Here is a 21,610-nt window from a genome sequence, read left to right on the forward strand (position 1 = left end):
TTAGATGAATCACTAGACATGTATAATGATGTTTGATTCATCCAAACAACTTTCTATGTTTGAGGGTGAGGTTCATGTTTGAGTTGTATCCTATTAAATGTCGTTGATGATTATTTACATTACTACAACTTTTACTACTATGACAACCTTACACAACTTACCTCATTTTACTAAAATATAAACGATGCTTCTACCTACGTGTCATGTGGTGTGAATCAACAAAATACTACATTAATGTTAAATTGGTGAAGTTATTATGGTTTATCCCTAAAGTACTTCCCTCCAACTTTATATATACAAAAGATAGTCCGATGCATCAAGCTTTTGCCAATGTGGATCCGGGAAGGGACAGATGACATTGGGGCTATTGTATGCTTAATAGATTGTTTTTTGACTCGAACTTGTGATCACAAGGTCACACGACAACACCTATACCATTGCATTAAGGCTCCCCTTCTTCCCTCCAACTTTATATATATAAATATAAATATATATACACAAGAATGCTACCCTATTTACCTTATGGTGCTCACAAGTATATATTTTTTTCTTTATTTTTTTAGAGTTTAGGGTTTAGAATTTATGATTTAGTGTTTACAGTTTGGGTTATAGTATTAAAATTAAAAAAAAACCAAAAAAAATACACATGGGGGCTCACAAGGTGAGCATGCAAGTAGGGTATCAAGATTATATATATATATATTGATCCGATGATAAGGTGGCCCCCCCCCCCCCCTTTTTTTTTTCGTAGAGAAGTCAACACCATGTGAAGACCAAGGCCAGAGGCCGATTGGGGAAGGGCGACTGACCGGGCAGTAGGGGCGGAACGAGCCGACATGAAGGTCCGCTCGGCCAATGCATAAATCAATCAGACTGAATAGGCGTAGCCGAGCGCATGACCAAGATTCTCCCGAGCAGACTAGCATTTAAGTCTGGCTGGGAAGAATGGGATTGCCGATCGGCAGGACGTTCACCATAAACGTGAAGCAAGGGAACATCCTCTGACAGGAAGTATGGTCGAAGGACATGTTATGTACGAAGGCCTAGGACAGAATGTCCTCATGTCCCATCAGAAAGGTGGTCGAACTGTAGCAGTATGGCGTCAAGCAAAGTCACCTGACAAGCCATACCCGGGTATGGCCACAGTACACGTGTACACCTCGATTGGTGTGCATGAGCTTCCTCCAGCTCTATATAAGAGTTTACAGACTTCGCCGGAGGTAGAGTGACTCTCATATTCGGAGGGTTGTCGCCGGAAACCCCTTCCCGGCCCGACTTCTTTGCAGGTTCGCCGGAGCTCCACACGGTCAGCGGGGGAGCCACGTCATCAACTAGGAGAGCACCACGTGCCCAGCGTCCGTTGGTTCAGCGATTCGGACAGGATCAAATTGGCGCCGTCTGTGGGAACGCTCCTGCATCCGATCGGAATTAATGGACAAAGCTGGACGACCGCACTCGGTGATGCTTTCCACATCGGAATCAACGGACGAAGCTGGACGACCGCACTCGGTGATGCTTTCCACAGAGGAGCTCGACGCACTAATTGAGACAAGAGTAGCTAAGCTGGTGGAGCAAAGGCAGAAGTCGCAAGTCGAGCGGATTGAGCAGCAAGCGACCTCAGTTTCAGGTGGCCGAGCGGAAGCACCTCAGGCCACGGTTCCATTTCACCGGGCCCTATTCCGCACGCCTTCGGAAGCCGCAACAGTTAACCGCGAGCGAGGATCTTCATTGGACGAAGTGCCATTACGAGATAGCAAAAAAGGAAAGGCTCCCCGATCGGACGCTTCTCCCGAGCGGTCCAATCGTCAATTCTCAAAGGCTATCTTGCAAGATCCTCTGCCAAAGCACTATGTGCCCCCGGTAATCGGTGAATACGATGGAACCACCGACCCAGACGATCATTTGGGAAAGTTTGACAACCCTTCATCAATATACAGATGGAGTGAAGTGTCGGGTTTTCCTTACCACCCTCTCGGGATCCGCTCAACGGTGGTTTCGGAGGCTGCCGGACGGATCGATTACTAGCTTCAAGGAGTTCCGCACGGCGTTCCTCCATCATTTTGCAAGCAGTCGGCGTTACCAAAAGACTAGCGTCAGCTTGTTTGCTATCAAACAAGAGGCCCGAGAGTCGCTCCGTGCTTATATTCAGAGGTTTAATCGAGTGGCTATGGATATTCCGCTCGCTGATCCGGAAGCCGCCTCGGGATTATGATCACATGTTGCACCGAGCCAACGAATATATCAATGTGGAAGAAGCCCAAGCTGCAAGGAGAAAAGAAATTCCGGCCGAGCGACAGACACCCTCTGAGCGGAAGCAATCAACTGGCAATCAGCCGCCAAGGGGACCACGAGTTGAAGCCGCCCGCCCTCACTCGCATGTGAGAAATCAAGCCGTTCAAGAGGTAGCTGCCGAGCAGCCCAAGCCGAAGAAGAAGTGGACGCCCATGTTCTGTTCGTTCCATCGAACAGACACCCACAACACTCGAGATTGCAGAAGTCTTCCCTTCATTACGCATCCCGTTCCTCGGAATGACCGTCGTCGGTCCCCATCTTCCGACCGGCACCAAAGGCATCAAGTAGCCGGTCGTCAAACACCTAGGAGATCGCCAGATCGACATCAACCCCAGAGGCGTGGAGATAATACCCGGAGGTCCAAACAGCCAAGACCATCCGCCCGGGAGGAAGAAAATAGAAACAACGCGTCCCGAGGAGAAATCAACATCATAGCTGATGGGCCGACCGGCGGTGACTCCAATCGGGCACGGAAGGCAAGCGTCAGACAGCTCGAGATACACTCTGTCGGTTGCAGCCAGGAGCGGGCGAGTGGACCCGAAATCATCATCAAAGCGGTAATAGCTAATTATACTATTCACCGCATTTTTATTGATACAGGCAGTTCGGTCAATATCATTTTCAAGAAGGCCTTCGACCAACTACAAATTGATCGAGCCGAGCTGCTGCCTATGTCGACCCCACTCTATGGGTTCACGGGCAACGAGGTTCTTCCGGTCGGACAAATCCGGCTCGCTATTTCATTAGGAGAAGAGCCGCTCAGAAGGACCAGAACTACCAATTTCGTAGTGGTTGATTCCCCCTCAACTTATAATATTATATTGGGCCGACCAGCTCTCAGTGAATTCCGAGCGGCCGTCTCCACCTTTTATCAGAAAATCAAGTTTCTCGTCGAAGACAAAGTTGGAGAAGTACGAGGAGACCAGTTAGCGGCTCGGAAGTGCTACATTGAGATGGTCCGAGCGGAATCTAGTTTCGCGAGGAAGACGCCACGCCTTGAGGTGAATGCCATAACCGAAAAGCCTCCCTCCTTGGTTTATGAAGAAAAGGAGGAGGTGCAGATTCATCCCTCCCGACCGGAAGTCACTACATTCATAGCATCTGATCTGGGAGCAAGCCAAAAAGAAGATGTGATCAAATGGCTCCAGGAAAATCGCGACGTCTTCGCTTGGTCAACACATGAGCTGCCTGGAGTATCTCCAAACATCGCCCAACATGAGCTCCACGTCCGACCGGACGCTCGGCCAGTAAAGCAAAGAAAGAGAGATTTCAGTGCCGAGCAGAATGCTATAATTCGAGGGGAGGTGGAAAGACTCTTGGAGGCCGGCCACATACGAGAAATACAGTTCCCAAGGGATCTGAACAAAGCGTGTCCGAAGGATTTCTACCCACTGCCCCGGATTGATCAACTAGTGGATTCCACGGCCGGATGCGAGTTCATCTGCATGTTGGACGCATATAAGGGTTATCATCAGGTGCCGCTCGCCCGAGATGATCAAGAAAAGGTCAGCTTCATCACCGACGACGGCACTTACTGTTACAATGTAATGCCGTTCGGATTAAAAAACGCAGGAGCAACTTACCAGCGCATGATGAATAAAGTATTCAAAGAGCAGATCGGACGCAATCTAGAAGTATATGTGAACGACATTCCTTTCGCCTTGGTCCTCGCCGCTCGGAGGCTTCGCCCATACTTCCTGGCGCATACTATCATTGTGAAGACTAATAGCCCGCTCGGAAGAATACTCCTCAATCCAGAAGCGTCCGGACGACTCATCAAATGGACGACGGAGCTCAGCGAGTTCGATATACAATATCAACCCCGCTCGGCAATCAAGGCACAGTCCTTGGCAGATTTTGTGACGGAGGTGCAGAAGCCGGAGCCCGAAGTTATATGGAAAATATTTGTGGATGGATCTTCCACTCGGCTAGGGAGCGACATTGGCATCCTACTGCTCTCTCCTCAAGGCGAGCGAATACACCTGTCCGTCCGGCTGGACTACAGAGCCACCAACAACGAAGCGGAGTACGAGGCCCTCATAGCTGGCTTGCAGGCGGCTCAGCATGTAGGAGCCGGTCGGGTGACACTCTACTCGGATTCTCAGCTGGCCGCCCAGCAACTCTCAGGTACATTTGAAATCAATAACGCCCGGCTCAAGCTTTATGCAGAGGCCTTCGAAAAGCTCAAGACCAATTTCAGAGAAGTCATTATCCAGAAGATACCCCGAGCAGAAAACCATGCGGCAGATGAGTTAGCCAAGCTCGCAAGTGCACTAACACCAGTCATCCTTCCGCGGCCAGTCGAGCAAGTGTCCTTGGTGGCACATATCGATCGGATGGAGGGCATCACATTCCCAAGCGATTGGAGGGCAGCTATCGAATCGACACCATCCGGCCGGGAGGGCCCGTCTATCGAGAAGGAGGCGGTCGGTTCACACTCGTTGGTGATCAACTCTAAAGGCTTTCTCCCGCCCACTTTTGAAGTGTGTGAGCTGGAAGGCCGAATACATCCTCCGGAAGTGCACGAGGCTCGTGCGGGGGACGTGGCGATCTCGAGGAAGATCCGTTGGCGGGGCCACGATGACCGCTCGGACCGTGTCGGCGTGCCTTTCTTGCCAGTATCATAACTTCTCCCACCGGAGGAGATGAGGCATCCACGGTCGCCTGCCGTTCGATCGGTGGGAATGGATATTGTTGGTCCATTTCTGATGGCGACCGGAAATTTTATTGGTGGCGATCGATTATTTTTCCAAGTGGGTGGAGGCCGAGCCGCTAGCCAAGATCACCGAGCAGATAGTCAAAAGTTTACATCTGTCGGTTCGGCGTCCCTCGCCGACTTGTTTCCGAATTCACGGGGAAGTTGCTCGAAGATTGGTGCAAGCTATGACATCGAGCAACACTTCGCGTTTGTGGCTATCCCAGCGGTCGGCCGAAATAGCAATCGGAAATTCTTTGATGCGCTCGGCTCGACCGTTTGGGAGCGGGTGGATGAAGTGGGCGTCTATGGGCTATCCGCCCCGAAGGAAGGAGCACGCCATTCCGTTTGGTGTCGGTGGCGGCATCGATTGAAGTCGGCGTTGAGTCCGTCGGATCGAATTATGATTACGATAAGCGAAGGAACATGGGTGGATTTGGTCGAGAAGCGAGCCAGGCGTCCGTCCGGTGATGGCGTCTGAAGAATGAGCGGAACTACAACCGTCGCGTGATCCTAGAGCCTTCAAGTTGGCGACCTTATGCGGAAGAAAGTAAAGCGGTCGGCGGCGTCGGCAAATTGAAGGCTCCTGGCGGGCCCTTGGTCATGGTGCTCGCTCGGGTGCCTCTATCGGAAAATGAAGGCGGCAACTAGAGGCGTGGGGCGAACCACCTCCAAGGTGGCCTGATGTAAATCATCCTGTATACTTTTTTTTGTATACTTGAAATGCAAATGAAAAATCGGAAGACTAAAGCAAGTATAAGGCATCGTCAGCCGAACCGTGCCGTTCGGGCGGAGGTAAATTATCCGAGCAGTGCTCAGCGAAGGCCCGTCTTGGTTTGGTAGGAGGTAAATTATCCGAGCAGCTCGAAAAGAAGGCAGGACCGCTCGGATCGGAGGTATATTATCTGAGCGAGGCTCGATGCGAAACCCTGCTGGTTCGGCCGTGTAGACATCGTCAATTAGGCTTAGAAGACCGTCGAGCTCAGGCGTTAAATATCGAGGCGGCGGCGTCATAAACCCTCCGGCGGAAGCCGTCGAGCTCAGGCGTTAAATATCGAGGCGGCGTCATAAACCCTCCGGCGGAAGACCGTGCTCCGGCGTTAAATATCGAGAGTCGGCCCGGCGAATAAACCCCCGAGCGGAAGGCCGTCGAGCTCAGACGTTAAATATCGAGAGTCGGGCCGGTGACTCCCGGCGGAAGACCGTCGAGCTCAGGCGTTAAATATCGAGGCGAGGCGGCGTCATAAACCCTCCGGCGGAGGCCGTCGAGCTCAGGCGTTAAATATCGAGGCGAGGCGTCATAAACCCTTAGGCGGAAGACCGTTGAGCTCGGCGTTATCGAGTCGGGCGTCTATAAACCCCCCGGTCGGAAGACCGACGAGCTCCGTCGTTAAATATCAAGAGACGAACCGGCGTCTATAAACCCCCCGGTCGGATAGCGTGCAGCGTGGCACTGGCCAATGGTAAGAGCAGATCGACAACAGCATGCTCTATGAGGTCAATATACGGATGAGCGGCACGCTCGTCAGCAAGGCCTTCCAAGTAAGGAGGTAAAGTAAAATGTGATTAATGAATAGAGAGCGAGGGAATGAACGAGGTTCGCACGCCGAACGGTAATCGCACAGGCTCTTGGCGAAAAATACTTGCAAATAATCGGCTCTAATCCGAGTTAGCATATTGAACCGAACGGATAACTCGCAGGGAATACTTGGCAAAAACAAATTTCAGTTATACCCAGCGACGAACAGACAAAAGTTGATGACAAAAAATATTTTTGCCGAACGGCGAGGATACGAAAAAGTTGATAAAAAACACTCCTCACGTGTCAAAATCAAAAAGAGCATCAGGAATGACTCCCATCACGGTAGCCAGATCCTCTGGGCGATGGTCAGCTCGGCGGGAAGGTGACCTTTAGTCTTCAAGTAATCCACCGCCGCCTTGATCGCCTCTTCGAAAGTGAGGGAAATCTTGTCGGTGAATTTCTCTCCGAAATCGTCCGAGCGGACAAATGCCTTCCTCACTTCGTCAGAGTGGGCCGACTCCCCATCCTGATACCCTTTGAGCGCGGCTCGGGAAGTATCGTTGGCGGCATGAAGATCCTTCAAGTCTCCTTCAAATTTGAGCAGATCGGCCGAGCGGCTCTCCCTCTCGGTGGCCAGAAGGGCATCCAGATACTTGACGCGTTGCTCTAGCCCTCTGATCTCCACCTTCATTATGTCCATGTCGTCGATGGCCTTGCGCTTCCGAGAGGTCGCCGTCTTGATCTCTTTATCCCGTTGTTTGACCACAGCTTCAAGCCGAGCGACCTCGCTCGCCAGATCGGAAGCTCGTTTCCGTTCGGCTTCCAAAAGCTTTTTGCTTTTCTCCAGAACAGCCGTGGATTGCCCTTGGTTTGCCTCCGAAAGTTTGAGCAGTTAAGTTAAAAGTTAAAATAAAAAGTATCAGTAAAGCAAAAAGGCATACCCCGGTCGTCTGCTGCAGGTAACTGTCCCCTAGCTGACTGGGGGACATGAGCGCGACGCGTATGCGCGCGTCCTCCCAAACTTTGGCGAGCGGGCCGGTGAGGGTTATTTGTTGTTCAGGGACTGCGGGCCGATCAGCAGCCGATAGATACTCCTCCGAAGGAAATCGGAGAACTGTTTTGACCACCCTCGGGCCGCTCGGTCAGGGCAGGACGCTTGCCTAGTCGCTTGAGGCGACGCAGAGGCCGGGAGGTGGAAGGCTGCGTCTCGGAAACGGTCGGGGGTAATCCAACCTGCGTCGGAGTGTGCTCTGAAGAGACTGCCTCAGAGACCGCGTGAGCTGCATCACTCCGCTCGGAAGGCTGCCCATCTGATGAGATCGATTGAGGAGCTTGCTCTAGATGCCGGCGCTTTCGAGTCGCCAAAGGTGCCTAGTCAGCCGATCGGCCTTCCTCCTCGGCCTGGGCAGATGTTGTGATATTGGCCGCGGCCTCGTCAGTGGAGACGCGGGCGGCCGAAGCCTCGGGAGCAACTTGAGTTCCCTCGCTCCCTTCAGTTGTAGGGCCGGTCAGGACCAGCCCTCGTTCGGCCGCTTCCTTGTCCTTCACCGCCTCAATATTGGCGGCTTTCAGCTTGAGCTTTTCGGTTGCCTTAGCACGCCACATAACTTCAGCTGCAGAAACAAAGAATAAATCAGTTAGAACAAAAGAAAAAGGGGGATAAGAATCGCTTACTCATGCTACAAGGCAAATCGGCTTGGATGGGAAACAAGCCGAATATATACATTACTCCAGGAAGGAGCAACTTGCCGATATCGTAACGTTGGCCGACTAGCTGGTTGGCCGCATGAAGATACGCCGGATGGCTCTTGAATTTGCCAAGACCCGGTTGATTCGGCACCGCCGTCTGCCACTTCATTCGGAAGGCCGGCCGCTCGGGGAGACGCATAAAAAAGAAATGCTCCTTCCAATGCTTATTGGAGCTCGGCATGTTGGTAAATAGGACGAAACCCGATCTAGATTGAAATATGAAGGTCCCCCACTCGGATTGTTTTGGGTAGAAGAAATAGTGGAAGATTTGGGGGTCCAAGGGGATATCGTTCAATTTGAAAAGGACTATCACCCCGCTCAGCAACCTAATTGAGTTCGGGACTAATTGGCCGAGCGGGAGGCGAAAGTGGTTGCATATTTTGAGGATGAACGAATGTGGAGGAAAGCGCAGCCCGACCAAAAATTGATCACGGAAGAAGCAAATGGTACCGGGCGGCGGATCATTAGGCCGATCGGAAGGCGTAGCTACAACTATCTCATGGTCGGCCGGAATTTCATACGCCCGAATGAGACGCAGTGCGTCTTCTTCATCGAATCGGCTCTCCATAGTCGTATACCAGAGACTAGGAGCGCCGACTGTAGGCGTAGAAGTACTCGCCATGGTCGAAACAGAAGAGATATTGACAGAAAAACTAAAAGAAAATGCCGACAGAATGAAAAAGAAAGCAATACAGGAGGTGGGGAGCTGAAAAGGAAGGCTTACGGGTACAAGAAAGATCGAGGAAAGGAAGAAGATGACGAGCGCACCAAACAAGCGGAGAATAAGGATCGTCGGAGCAAAGAGAACAGTGGAAAGCCGAAGAACGAAGGAAGAAGAATGTGGCAAAGAGGAGAAGGTCCGGCTTTATAGGGTTGGGGCCGAACGGCCTCCACCGTTGGATTAGGTCGCAAAGAACAAGGTGGCCATCGGGCCGTCCATTTCAAGCGGCGGCTGTCCCATCGACGGTAATGCCACCGCACACTGACGACTGCTAATCCGCCACGTGTTAGGCGGACACAGGGCGCATTTAAGGAAAGCGTGCTCAGTAAAAAAAAAAAAATTTGCAGGATATCGAAAGAGGCAGCATTAACCGCCTGCCCATGAGGTATTGCCGAACGGGCGGCACAAAAAGGAATGGCCGAGCAGAAGAGCATTCCATGGGCCGGCTCAGCGATCATTATTCGGTTAGACCGACAGTCCAGTCAGTCGGACTTAAGCGCCTCCCTCGACTAGACTTGACGGGGAGGCAAGTGATCCGGTGATAAGGTGGGCCCCCCTTTTATTTTCGTAGAGAAGTCAACACCATGTGAAGACCAAGGCCAGAGGCCGATTGGGGAAGGGCGACCGACCGGGCAGTAGGGGCGGAACGGCCCAAGGGCATAAGCAGAAGCATAGACCCGACGAGGGGTCGGGTTTCCGATGCTCATGATAAACAAGGACGCCGAGCCGACATGAAGGTCCGCTCGGCCAATGCATAAATCAATCAGACTGAATAGGCGTAGCCGAGCGCACGACCAAGATTCTCCCGAGCAGACTAGCATTTAAGTCTGGTTGGGCAGAATGGGATTGCCGATCGGCAGGACGTTCACCATAAACGTGAAGCAAGGGAACATCATCTGACAGGAAGTATGGTCGAAGGACATGTTATGTACGAAGGCCTAGGACAGAATGTCCTCATGTCCCATCAGAAAGGTGGTCGAACTGTAGCAGTATGGCGTCAAGCAAGGTCACCTGACAAGCCATACCCGGGTATGGCCACAGTACACGTGTACACCTCGATTGGTGTGCATGAGCTTCCTCCAGCTCTATATAAGAGCTCACAGACTTCGCCGGAGGTAGAGTGACTCTCATATTCGAAACCACTTTTTTGCTGCTTGCTTGCCTGACTTGAGCGTCGGAGGGTCGTCGCCGGGAACCCCTTCCCGGCCCGACTTCTTTGCAGGTTCGCCGGAGCTCCACACGGTCAGCGGGGGAGCCACGTCATCAACTAGGAGAGCACCACGTGCCCAGCGTCCGTTGGTTCAGCGATTCGGACAGGATCATATATATATATATATATATATATATATATACAGTTTCATTATTCTACCCGACTCATTGTGTGCGACTGAGTGGTCGGGGCTTCCGGAAGCGAGATCTAAAGTGAATGCACTCAGGGTTGCCCGGATCAGTTCCGGGCATCCCGACCACTCAGTCGCGCACGGTAAGTCGTGCAGGATAAAAGTGCTCTATATTATGTATATATGTATATAAGTTTAACTCTGAACATAATTGCTTTCTTATGTATTCCAAGTCTCTCTCTCACACACACACACAGACCTAAATCCTCTATGCCAAGTGCTTCAATTCACTTAATCCTCCGTTTGAAAGCGTCAATATAAATCTTGCTTGCAAAACTGTCATCAATTATGATGATTTTATCCACATAAACAATAAGAATAATATGTTTCAGACTAAGATGCAAAAATTGAAATCCAGAATGAGTTGATTTACTTTTGATTACTAAACTTACGAAGAATTTATCCATGTTTATTATACCATACTCTTAAGATTTGCTTCAGCATATATAAATACTTTTTTACTTTAGATAAAATATTAGCTTACTATAAGCAACAAACTTAGAAAGTTGGTCTACGACTTCTCCTCTTAGGACTTGATACTCTCTATTGACACCGACTCCTTTGCATTAGAGCCAACCTCTTGCGAAGGCCAGGAAGGATATCTCTATGAATGTCAGGCCTCTCATTGAGCTAAGGAGGCACTCCAATTCTACTTGTCTTGAGTGCCGACTTCCTAGAGAACTTGGGTAGCCCTGAGATGTTTGCTCGGCTGACCCCAGGGGGCCTCTGTCTGAGCTAGCTCAACTCAAGATACCTTTGCCCCTTCAGCCACTCTGATTCAACTTGGCCACTTCTTAGCACGCTCACTCCTGCCCACTCTTTTCTAGCTTGGCCTCCCGACCTTGGGCCATACATCATTGACTGTTAAGCTTGACCTTACATTACCGACTCCTTAGCTCAGATGAATGATGCCGATCTCTCGACTCAGCCTGAGATCTCCTGTAAGTGGCTAGCTCGACTCAAGGTGTCCTGTGAGTTGACAACCCCCTCCCTCTCGATGTGGTCTACTGGAAATGCAGGGAACATAGAGACCATGAGATCACGTGGCTCCTTATCCATCGCTAGCAAGAACATCGAAGATCATGGGGCGATGTGTCCACCTCCCTTGAAATGTGGGTAATCGGGGCGCACATTGAGGAGAACATGGACCTCAATGACTCTTTGAAAGATCGCCCGCTCTTGCGGGCGTAGGTATGAGCATACCAATCCTTGAACTCCCGAACCTTTCCCTATTTCCTCCAACTCACGCGCACCCCACTGACTTCGGAGTGGCTTCATCGGGACACCTCTCGACACCATTCGAACCTCTTTCTTTGTGAGCCTGGCCGTTCCTGTCCCTTGCCGACATTCCCTCAAGAGTTGTACAATTTACCCAATTCGTTGATGGGTGGTTTGACCATCTACGGTGTTTAAGCAGGAACAATCATTTTGCCACTAATCTAGTTTTAAGTTTGTCAATGGAGCAGTCAGAGAATGTTTTAATGAAAAACAGTCATTTGCAACCCAAAATAGTTGGCCAAAGAAAGAAGAACAAGTTTCCCATGTACCATTATAATCTGCTATCTTTCCAATTGGTTATCTATACCTTTAATCTGAAAGAACCTTTAAGTTAGTTTGGAAAATTCTAAATGAATGTAACATGGAAAGACAAGTAGAATACTAGAAGCCAATGAAGCCTAAGAAATGTATTAGGAGCATGTAAGGTGTTAAACTTATGAGTATCGTTAAAGCAATGGGAAAGTCAAGGCCTGAGATAGGATCTGAACAATAGGTGGTGTTGGGATAAGACGTAGTTTGAAGGACTATTTATGACTTGCCTGACTCTTCATCCTCTATTTCGCACTTTGATGAAATTGTGTCCTTGTAAGAGAAGGTGGTTTAGGAATAGATAATAGTGATAAAATAGATAAATCCTTCAGGACAAACTTGAAAATAGATGGTTTGTTAGAAAATAAAGAATAAATTCAAATAAATTTTGATTTGTGGAGACAATTGTATATTGTAGCAAGGATACCTCCTATACATGGAAATTGTCTAGTATTATTTCCACTATGAGATAGTGCATATCAAAGCAAGTATAAAAATGATATCATCCCAAAACTTGAGAGGATAACGCATATTTTTCTTTTAGCACCACCATTTTGCTAGTGTATGGCTCTATGGAAATTATTCTCAAGGAAGATTCATTTAATAGATCTTGAAGTATTTTTTATTCTACAATGAGATGAGTAATTCAAAGCAATTATACTGGCACAGTGGAATTAGCGTAACATAGAGAAGACCTTCACTTATCGATCAATCTAAAATTATGATAATTTATAATTTATATATATATTACCTGGGGTAATAAGGATTCTAGGATGTATAGACAGTTTTCTCTCTTGTGCATCGTTTGATGGAGAATACAAAGATTCCTAGGACAATCACGTTTTACTATTTTCTACTTTAAAGTTTATAGCCAATAGGTTTAGGTGTTGATGTTGATTTCCATAAGTGCATGGTTGTCGTCAAGTAATAAAATATCGATCTCACAAGACTATAAATCGAGTACTAGTCAGTCTTCTGGAGCAGATTATCTAAATCAATCAAAATCGAGAGAAATCGTGTGAACGAGAAAACAAACTAAGAAAGCAAAGAAAGTTTGTGGAAGAAAATCGATTTTTGGTAGCAATTTTAGGATTTCTGTTTCACCACAATGATCGTTGACACCCTAAACATTTTCACTCTTTTAACTTTGTATTTGATAATTATGAAGGTGGTCTATCTCGTGGTACTCGATATAGATTTTTGAAATTATACTGGTGTGTCTATCAAACGCGGTATCTACTTTCAGAACCTTACTAAAGCGACGATTTTTCAGGGGGGCTTCTGTCATAGTGTCCCACAGTCCTTTATGTGTTATCCCCTACTTCGTGACGTCGAATCAGGGTAAACCCATTAAGCTTTGTGATAGCCAATAGTGTCCTATTTTGAACTATTTTTGTAAATAATCCTTCAAATGTTGGACTTTAGGGGTCGGGGAATTGAGTTCATCTCTCGGTCCTTCCCCGCATCTCGTGAGATGAAAATGCATGCAAGTGTCATAATCATGTATGCATTCTAAATCCAGATCATAAATTAAACATGTCATGCGATAAAAAAAAATAAAAACATGCAACAAGTGTCAACAATTCATTAGACTATTCTCTCATCTTAGAATTAAAAGAACTACTCCCTGGAGATGGAGTTACAACCAAAAGACATGCAGAAAAGTGTTTTACAACTCAAATCAAAGAGGAGAGCAGAAAGGCTTAGTCATGGTGTCCGTAGTTGTCTTTGGATGAACTCCAAGCTCTCGGGAGGATAAAATCTCAAGTGCTCCTTAGAAATGATACTCTCCTAGGGTTCCTTTCACAAGGAAACCCCCTTGATGCCCCAAAACGAGGCCCATTGGTCTTTTTAAAGCTTCAAAAGCCTCTAAAGTATTTCAAATTGGTCATGACTTTCCAAAATTGACTTAACATGGTCATGCTAGTCGGCTCGGCCTGGGTGTATCGGAGGCTAGATCGATGAGCCAATCGACATAGCTAGGCGTGTCGGAGGCTGACCAAACTGGCTCTTCGGTAGGAGGGAGCACCACTGTGCTTGTGGGCATGACCAGCCCCTGTCAAACTCTACAAATTCCGTGGTTGCTCTATTTTGCGTCTAACTTCGGCTAGAGGAACACTCATGTCATGGGACACGGCCAAAGCATGTTCCATGTTCCTTGTTGTGGACTCTCGTTTAAAGGCTTTTTAACTCCAATTAATCTTTGAATTTGCGTCCTTTCAATCCAAAAGTGCAAAGAGTAGTTCTCCAAACTAAAATAATGAAAACAATGCGAAAGAGATGAAAATATGCTCATGTGATGAATAAAATGCATGCAAAACAATATAAAAAATTATATATGAAACATACACATCAGGTGTCACCCTCAGCAACATTGTTGCTGGAATCTTATTTTTCTTTCAAGACAAGATATTGCCATGGGGATTTGAGGGGAAATCAGTTTGCAATTTTGGGTTTGTTCTGCATTTTTTTTATTTTTTTTAAAGAGTTTTAAATTTTTGAATTTTCTTGGAAAGTTCATTATATATTTTCTGGGATATGTTAGGTCAGTTATTTTACAAAGAATTAGGTAAGCACAGGATCCCACGTAATTGAATTAGCTTTCATTCTATCATTTTTTTTTCTCTTTTCATAAGTTTTGAGTGGTTAGCCTACCCCACCTAGTGGGAAAAGGCTTGGTGGTTATTGTTGTGTGTTGGTGCTATATCAATAGGCTGATTAGCCTGGTGCCTTGTCAATTTATTTTTTGGCGTGTTTGTGCTTCACCACTGATTCATTGACCCACTGGAGTCAGGATGGCAAGCAACAAGTCAGTGATCCATTAGTGTTTGTGTAGTCAATTGGTCTTGTTCATTGGAGGTCTTTTCTTACATATGGGAAGCCATTTTGCTTTTATGGAATTTTTCTCCCTAGGTGCAACCAATCCCACTTCAAACATATATGCAATGATTAGATAACTGGTCCAGTCAGTCTCTGTCTGCATTATATCAGTATATACCAGATTCCAAAGTATAAAATGACAGCCTGGTTGGTTTAATATCAAGTGGATCACCAGTGCATGAACTATAAAGAATATATGGAGTACAAGTTTATGGTGGATTTATTTGGTGATTTGTCTATTTGTTATCTTTTGATTTCAAGATTTTGAATTTCCTATCCCACTTTCTTCACTTGTGTTTTTGTACTTTTACAGGTTCAGTAACTCGTTGAATGCTCTAAACTTCACCTTGGCCTACACTATTTATCTGAAGTTCCTTTACAATAATGTTAATCATTACAATTTTTTGCATTCAGATTGAAGTTAATAAATCTCATTATAACTTCTTGGAATTTTCCTTGTGCAAGAATTCCTTTTTACATATACTAAATGTGACCTTTAGTATAAAAATTCCCTGATGCATCACTTTTGGTCGTGCTTCGTTATTATTGACCAACATATCCTATCTGTCACAGTGGGCTCTTATGACACTTCAAGATCCAAAGGCTAGTTTAGCTAACCTGATTTACATTGGATATACTGGTGATCCTGCTTCAGTATTTCATGTAACAAGAAAAAGGCGTTTGGATCGAAAAAAGCAACGTACACAGAGAAATGTTTTTCAATGCTTTGTCTTTGGTCCTAAAAATGCAGGGAAAACCACATTGCTAAATTCCTTTATTGGAAGGTGAGCCTTTACTTTTTTTTATATATATATATTTTTATTTTTGCAATAAATTGATCAATTAATCTGTCTTGCTGTCTCATATTGTTCACAGGTGCATGATAACTGCTCACAAAGTTTGTTATCTTTTAACATGGCTTCTTAGGGATTATATCTTTATTTCATCCTTTGTCATGCAGGACATTCTCTGACAAGTATACTCCTACAACATCTTATCGTTTTGCTACAAATGTTGTTGATCTTCACAATGTAAGTGCAGCTGAACAAAGAAGCACCATTTGTTTTGTTACTTTCTTTTGGTGCATCATTATTTTTTCTACTGAATTTGGCTAATTTCTAGTGATCAATACTGTAGCAAAGATGTGCATGCTAAGGTGGATCTATGTGGGAAAAGACAAAAAAAAAACTATGTATACTTTATTAGAGGTAACTCTAATAGATGGTACAATAAGAGAAATCAGCTTGAGATGATATTCACATGTTCAAATAACCAATAGATTGTATATTTTGAAAAGTTAACATCTTTTAAAGTAAGAGGGGTAACAGGTAGAGAAGGCTTGTTCATCTTAATGATGGTGCACACTAATTTGATCAATTTGACTATGATTTGAACCTAGTTCAAGCTGTCACCCATCAAATTGAGCCCACACCTCACTTGATTTAATATTCTCAATCCAATCCAAATTAAGCCTTGAATTGATTTTCCCCCCCCCACATTTTACCTCATTTACATTAATTAAAAACTTAGTTAAAACAGCTATACATGTTGCCTAAGTTGCCTCTAGTTCGAAACTTGTTAAATAAGTGGATCCTCGAGGGAATGGAGCTGTGGGAGAACTCAAAATTGTTAAATTTCATATCCTTTCAAAGCCCCATTTTCTTCCCCCTTCCTCATCTTTTTTCTGCTAGCTCTTGTCTTCTCACAGCATGAGTTGTACCAGTCTCGTTTCTTTTTAATCACCAATACATATGCTTGAAGATTTACTTTCATAATCTTTCCATAATCCAGGACTAGATAACCTGCGCATTGACTTATTTCTCCCTTTTTTATTTGCATTCCTAATTCTGTATCTGTTGTTTTGTAGGGTACTAAAAAGATACTTGTAATGCGCGAGATTCCTGAACAGGAAGTTAAAAACCTGCTTTCCAACAAGGAGTCTTTGGCAGCATGTGATATAGCTGTATTCATCTATGACAGGTACTATGCTCTAGCTATAGCTGTATGATTAATGAACTCATTAATCATTAAATTTTATTGTGTTTTGTATGTCTTTTATTTGTGTAATTTAATTAATATTGAAACAGAAAGCATACCACTCTTTTCTTATTGTGCATCTAACTAATAAGACCGCATAGTCTTGTTCAATGGAGAGATAGGGTCCAAGTAGCTGACCCCAATGGTTGGTGTGTAAGACTTGTTCTAGCTAAGATAATTAAATATATGTTCGTTTAGATAAACCATGTATTGATACTGGCATTTTTTGTTGAATCAATTGGAAATCAATCCAATTGACCTCAGATGATTCTAACTGATTTTAATTGATCCCTTGAGAATTTAATTATGGTGCGTAAAAAAGGAGAGACAGATATAAAGCAATTCAACAATTACAGCAACAACCGAGTCTTATCTCACTAAGTGAGGTGGCTATATGGACCCTTAAAAGATGTGAAAGCAATGAATTAAGAAAAAAAAATTAAAAGAGTGGATAAAAGTTAAGTGTTCTAGATGGAAGAGGGGACCCAAATTTGAATTTTCAAATCCATAGATGCAGAAAATAGGATAAGTTTGTTTTTGTTCTCCTCATAATAGATGAGTGCAATGTTAAAAAGGTTCCCTAAGCGCATTGTATGCATATGTTACTTAGACTTGTGAAAGAGTACCTCCGTATCCATGTTGAATATGAATCTTAGGTACATGATTTTTTTAGGCATAAGATTTTCTCAAAATGAGGACAGAATTGATCTTAAACTTCAAATACTAATATTTGATCAAATAATAGCTAATTAATTTGTATATGTTTTAAGTTATATAACCTAACTTTTAAATTATATAACATATATTATATAGTAATTATTATTATAATAAGTATAACTTATAACTTATATCTGAATTTATATTTTTAAAATATGAATCTGTATAAACTAACTTATATAAGTTATATTCTCCATAACCCTAACCCACCTTTAGTTCCAACACAAGCTGCTCTCTTCTTCTCAATGTGAGCTACTCCCTTTCCTCCAGAGGCAAGCTGCTCCTACAGGCCACCTCCTTGCGACATGAGAACCAAACTCCACTGCTGCAAGCAACACTACTGAACTTTGAAATCCCTTCCCTACGTGCAAGCTATGGGCCACCTACTTGCGACATGAGAGCCAAACTCCACTGCTGCAAGAAACTCTACTGAACTTTGAATCCCTTCCCTAACGTGCAACCGATTCAATAATGCTCTCCTTGCTCGTGCATGGCACTCTTGAACTCTAGGTTCTCCCACCATGCAATTCGCTGGTAGGTTTCCTTTGCTTCTTCTAGCTCTCATAGGCAAGGACGACTACTCGGACTCGTGTGTCATGTTTGTGTCCAACTACTCAGACTCGTATATCATGTCTGCATCCATGATGTATCATGTCTACACAGGTATGTTGGGGTTAAAGGCTAAATTTTCAGTAACAAAGTTGTGTTCTATTTCTGCATGTTTTGGACTTGTTGCTCTCTTAAAAGATCTATATGATCCTTCACTTGTCCATGCTGTGACATGTTTCAACTTTTAGCTCCACAATTTAGAATGGTCTTGTTGCTGTTCTTTTGGACTGAATAAACCCAATAAAGTTGTTAGCTACTGGGTGTTGCTTTGCAGTTATCTTCATTTTTTATGCATTTCTACTGTGTTATTTTTTTTCCTAGGGAGTTTAAACATTAGTTTTTTTATTTGCAGTTTCAATGAAGAATCTTGGAAGAGAACCAAAGAATTACTGGAGCAAGTTGCTTATCATGGAGAGAACACTGGCTACGAAGTTCCTTGTCTTATCATTTCTGCTAAGGATGACCTTGATGCCTATCCCTTGAGCATACAAGATTCAACTAGGGTACTTCAAGCCATGTTTTGTTCATTGTTATTTTTTTGTCTATAATATTATATTATTTACTTTCATGGAAATTTGGAATTGTAATGTAGCATTAAGTTGCCATTGCATGTTGGGAACACTGGTCCCTTTGGTACCATTTAATAAGGTTAGAGATCGCTATACCACTAATTAAAACTTGCCACTACAAACTAAATACTTCTATCTATATCTGGTGTCTAGATGTAGAATAATCTTTACTCCACTGCCATGTGGTGGGATGTTTCCCTTGGTAGAATAACACACACAGACGATCAATTTAATGTGGTTCAATGTTAGCCTGTTCTACAGAGAAAATCCAAGTCTTGATGAGTGAAAAATACAATGTAATAGGACAAATCAATGTCTATTCTGCACCTTGCATAGTATCCCCTCAATTTACCCTAAATTTCTCTCAATACTGGTGGAGAAAAATAAGAAAATCTCACCTTGAACACTTGGGCACAAAATTCCAAAAAAATAAACTTGTCTTCTCCACAAGAGATGATTTCCCATGGGCTTCCAAATGCAGCCAAGGTGTTGCCTGGGTTCTAGAATGCTCCATCGATGAAGATTCATAGCCATTGAAAAATTCCAACCTGTTACATGCAAATGAAATCCCATAATAAGAAACTGCTAGAATTGGCACTAAAACTGGGTTATCATGCGCTTGGCCACAGGCACATGAGCCAGTAAACGTTTGGTTTTCTATGCCAGCACTTATGCTGGTAAAAGCCCAACACTGCCTCTATTCTTTCCACAATTTGCTAATGTTACCATAATATCCATCTAATTGAAAGCAATCAAATACCTATATAATCAATTAAAAAGAGATAATAGTACATCTATATATAAGATTAGGATAATGCCTTATGCTGGTATGTCCATGTGGGATTAAATTACATTTTCTAATGCTTTTGATAGTGGATAGTTGGTTCCAGTATGTTCGAGGACCTTTTCTATTTTTGAATGAAGTATGAGCATTCACTACATTGTTGATCCTAATTTTATGTTTTTTTTTTACTGGAAGGTAACCCTTGAGATGGGAATCGAGTCACCTATACCCATCAGCATGAAATTACGAGATCATAATGATGTTTTCTATCGAATAGTTAGTGCTGCACAACAGCCTCATCTAAGTATTCCAGAAACTGAAGCTGGCAAAAGCCGCAAACAATACCGACGCTTTATTAATCAGTCTCTCGTGTTTATCTCAGGTACCATTAAAACCTTTCAATAGCACCTGCTTTTTTGTTGATTCTTCTTTTATTTCAGTGTTTTGAAGCTGCTCATGTTTATTAAGTTACATTTATGGAAAAAAAAACTTGAAAGACGTTATAACTTTTATTTGGTTGTTTCCTATTTTTATGTGTACCTTCATATTCTTACTCTTCTTACTGATCCATATTCCATACATTTTGGTAATCCATCAGAAGTATTGGACATATGTTTTGTTGGAATAAGCTGTTTGCTGTTATTGGCAAATTGATGCATAATTTTTCTAGTTATTCATTGCTCGAATTACTCTTCTTACTGATCCATACTTCTTACTAATCCATACACTTCGGCTACTTGACAGTCCCAGGCCCAGTTGCTCTAGAAGCTTAATACTTCTTGAGCCGACTTAGGACCAAGACCGTAACTTGGCTCGAGATTTCAAATATTAATTTAATTAGTTTTGCAGGTTATAGAATGCCTGACTTTCGCTGGGAACCAAGTGATCTTTCAAATTTTTGTTCTTAATCAGTTCCAACTTCCAATTTACTAGCATCTACTCCATCTTTTTCGCTGCATCCATCTTAGTGGGATTGCCCTCTTACTTTGCATGCATATGTGCTTATCTGCAAGGATTTATTTAGTTTGGAGGGCATTTTACCATATAAAACCTTTGGGACGTAAAGTTTGATGGCATTTTTTTTAAAAAAGGGTAAACCAGGAAGCATTTTACAAAGAGCTGAAATTTATTTGCAAAATGTTATCTTCGTTGTCTTTGTGACTCTTTGTCGTCTTGATTGTTTATTTACTTTTGCCTGTCTTGCCATACAGTTGGAGCTGCTGTTACAGTTGCAGGACTGGCAGCTTATCGAATTTATGCAGCAAGAAAGAACACATCAAGTTGATGCCACTATCATAAAATACGATGGTACTTGGTTTGCTATGTTTTGGAGCTTTCCCAATCATCAATTTTCTCTGGTTGTATAGCGTTAGTGAACATGTAGCTTCCTTTTCTATTTGACTTTGTTATTTTGATGTTTCCTTTTCTCTGAAGGTTAACAAAGCAAAACCAATCTACTTCTAATTGGTTTGTAAACTCACACTACTTAAATCTATGTTTATTTATGAACTCACCTTGATAATATATAAATTCTGATAATTAGGTAACGAGGCATGCAATGTTAATCTTATGGAGGTGTCATGCTACAAAAGCTACTCTTCCTGCGCATAGGAACGACAATTAAATGTCTTTGATAGACTACACTTTCACATTGAATATGATAAATGCCATGTACTTGGAAATTTTTTGGTGATATTACCTTGGTGATATTACTCAAGTCGTTTACCATGCATTATTTTTAACCTTCATTAACAATTTTTACCTAACCACAATTTGAATTTAACAACTCGTCATTTTCATATAGAAATCAGTAGATCAAGCAAGAACTTACAGCAATATGTGCACAGGAAATCAGTTGAACAGGTCTATCAATGTGATTAAGTTGCATTTACAACAAATTAAGCGCCCTCAATAAACCTAAGTGTTTTTAAAGTAAATGCCAATCAATAATGAGAAGGAACTTACCACAGTGCTAACTGAGCAGCAGTTGACTATTCGAAACTCAGTATTAACAATTCAAATATTATAATACAACACCATAGAAATGA

General features: G+C 43.9%; 1 protein-coding gene across 1 annotated transcript in view; it reads left to right on the forward strand.

Annotated features, from left to right (window-relative positions):
* Positions 1-21,086, forward strand: part of LOC122033634 (mitochondrial Rho GTPase 1-like) — a 36,250-nt gene extending 15,164 nt beyond the window's left edge. Inside the window, exons 9-14 of the mRNA XM_042592700.1 lie at positions 15,420-15,631; positions 15,808-15,877; positions 16,714-16,826; positions 18,562-18,712; positions 19,758-19,944; positions 20,774-21,086. Of these exons, the coding sequence (XP_042448634.1) occupies positions 15,420-15,631; positions 15,808-15,877; positions 16,714-16,826; positions 18,562-18,712; positions 19,758-19,944; positions 20,774-20,847 (807 nt within the window). The 3' untranslated portion in view covers positions 20,848-21,086. The remainder of the gene's footprint in view (positions 1-15,419; positions 15,632-15,807; positions 15,878-16,713; positions 16,827-18,561; positions 18,713-19,757; positions 19,945-20,773) is intronic.
* Positions 21,087-21,610: the final 524 nt, after the last annotated feature.

Source organism: Zingiber officinale, chromosome 11B (genome assembly GCF_018446385.1).
Source record: "Zingiber officinale cultivar Zhangliang chromosome 11B, Zo_v1.1, whole genome shotgun sequence".
Lineage (NCBI taxonomy): Eukaryota > Viridiplantae > Streptophyta > Magnoliopsida > Zingiberales > Zingiberaceae > Zingiber > Zingiber officinale.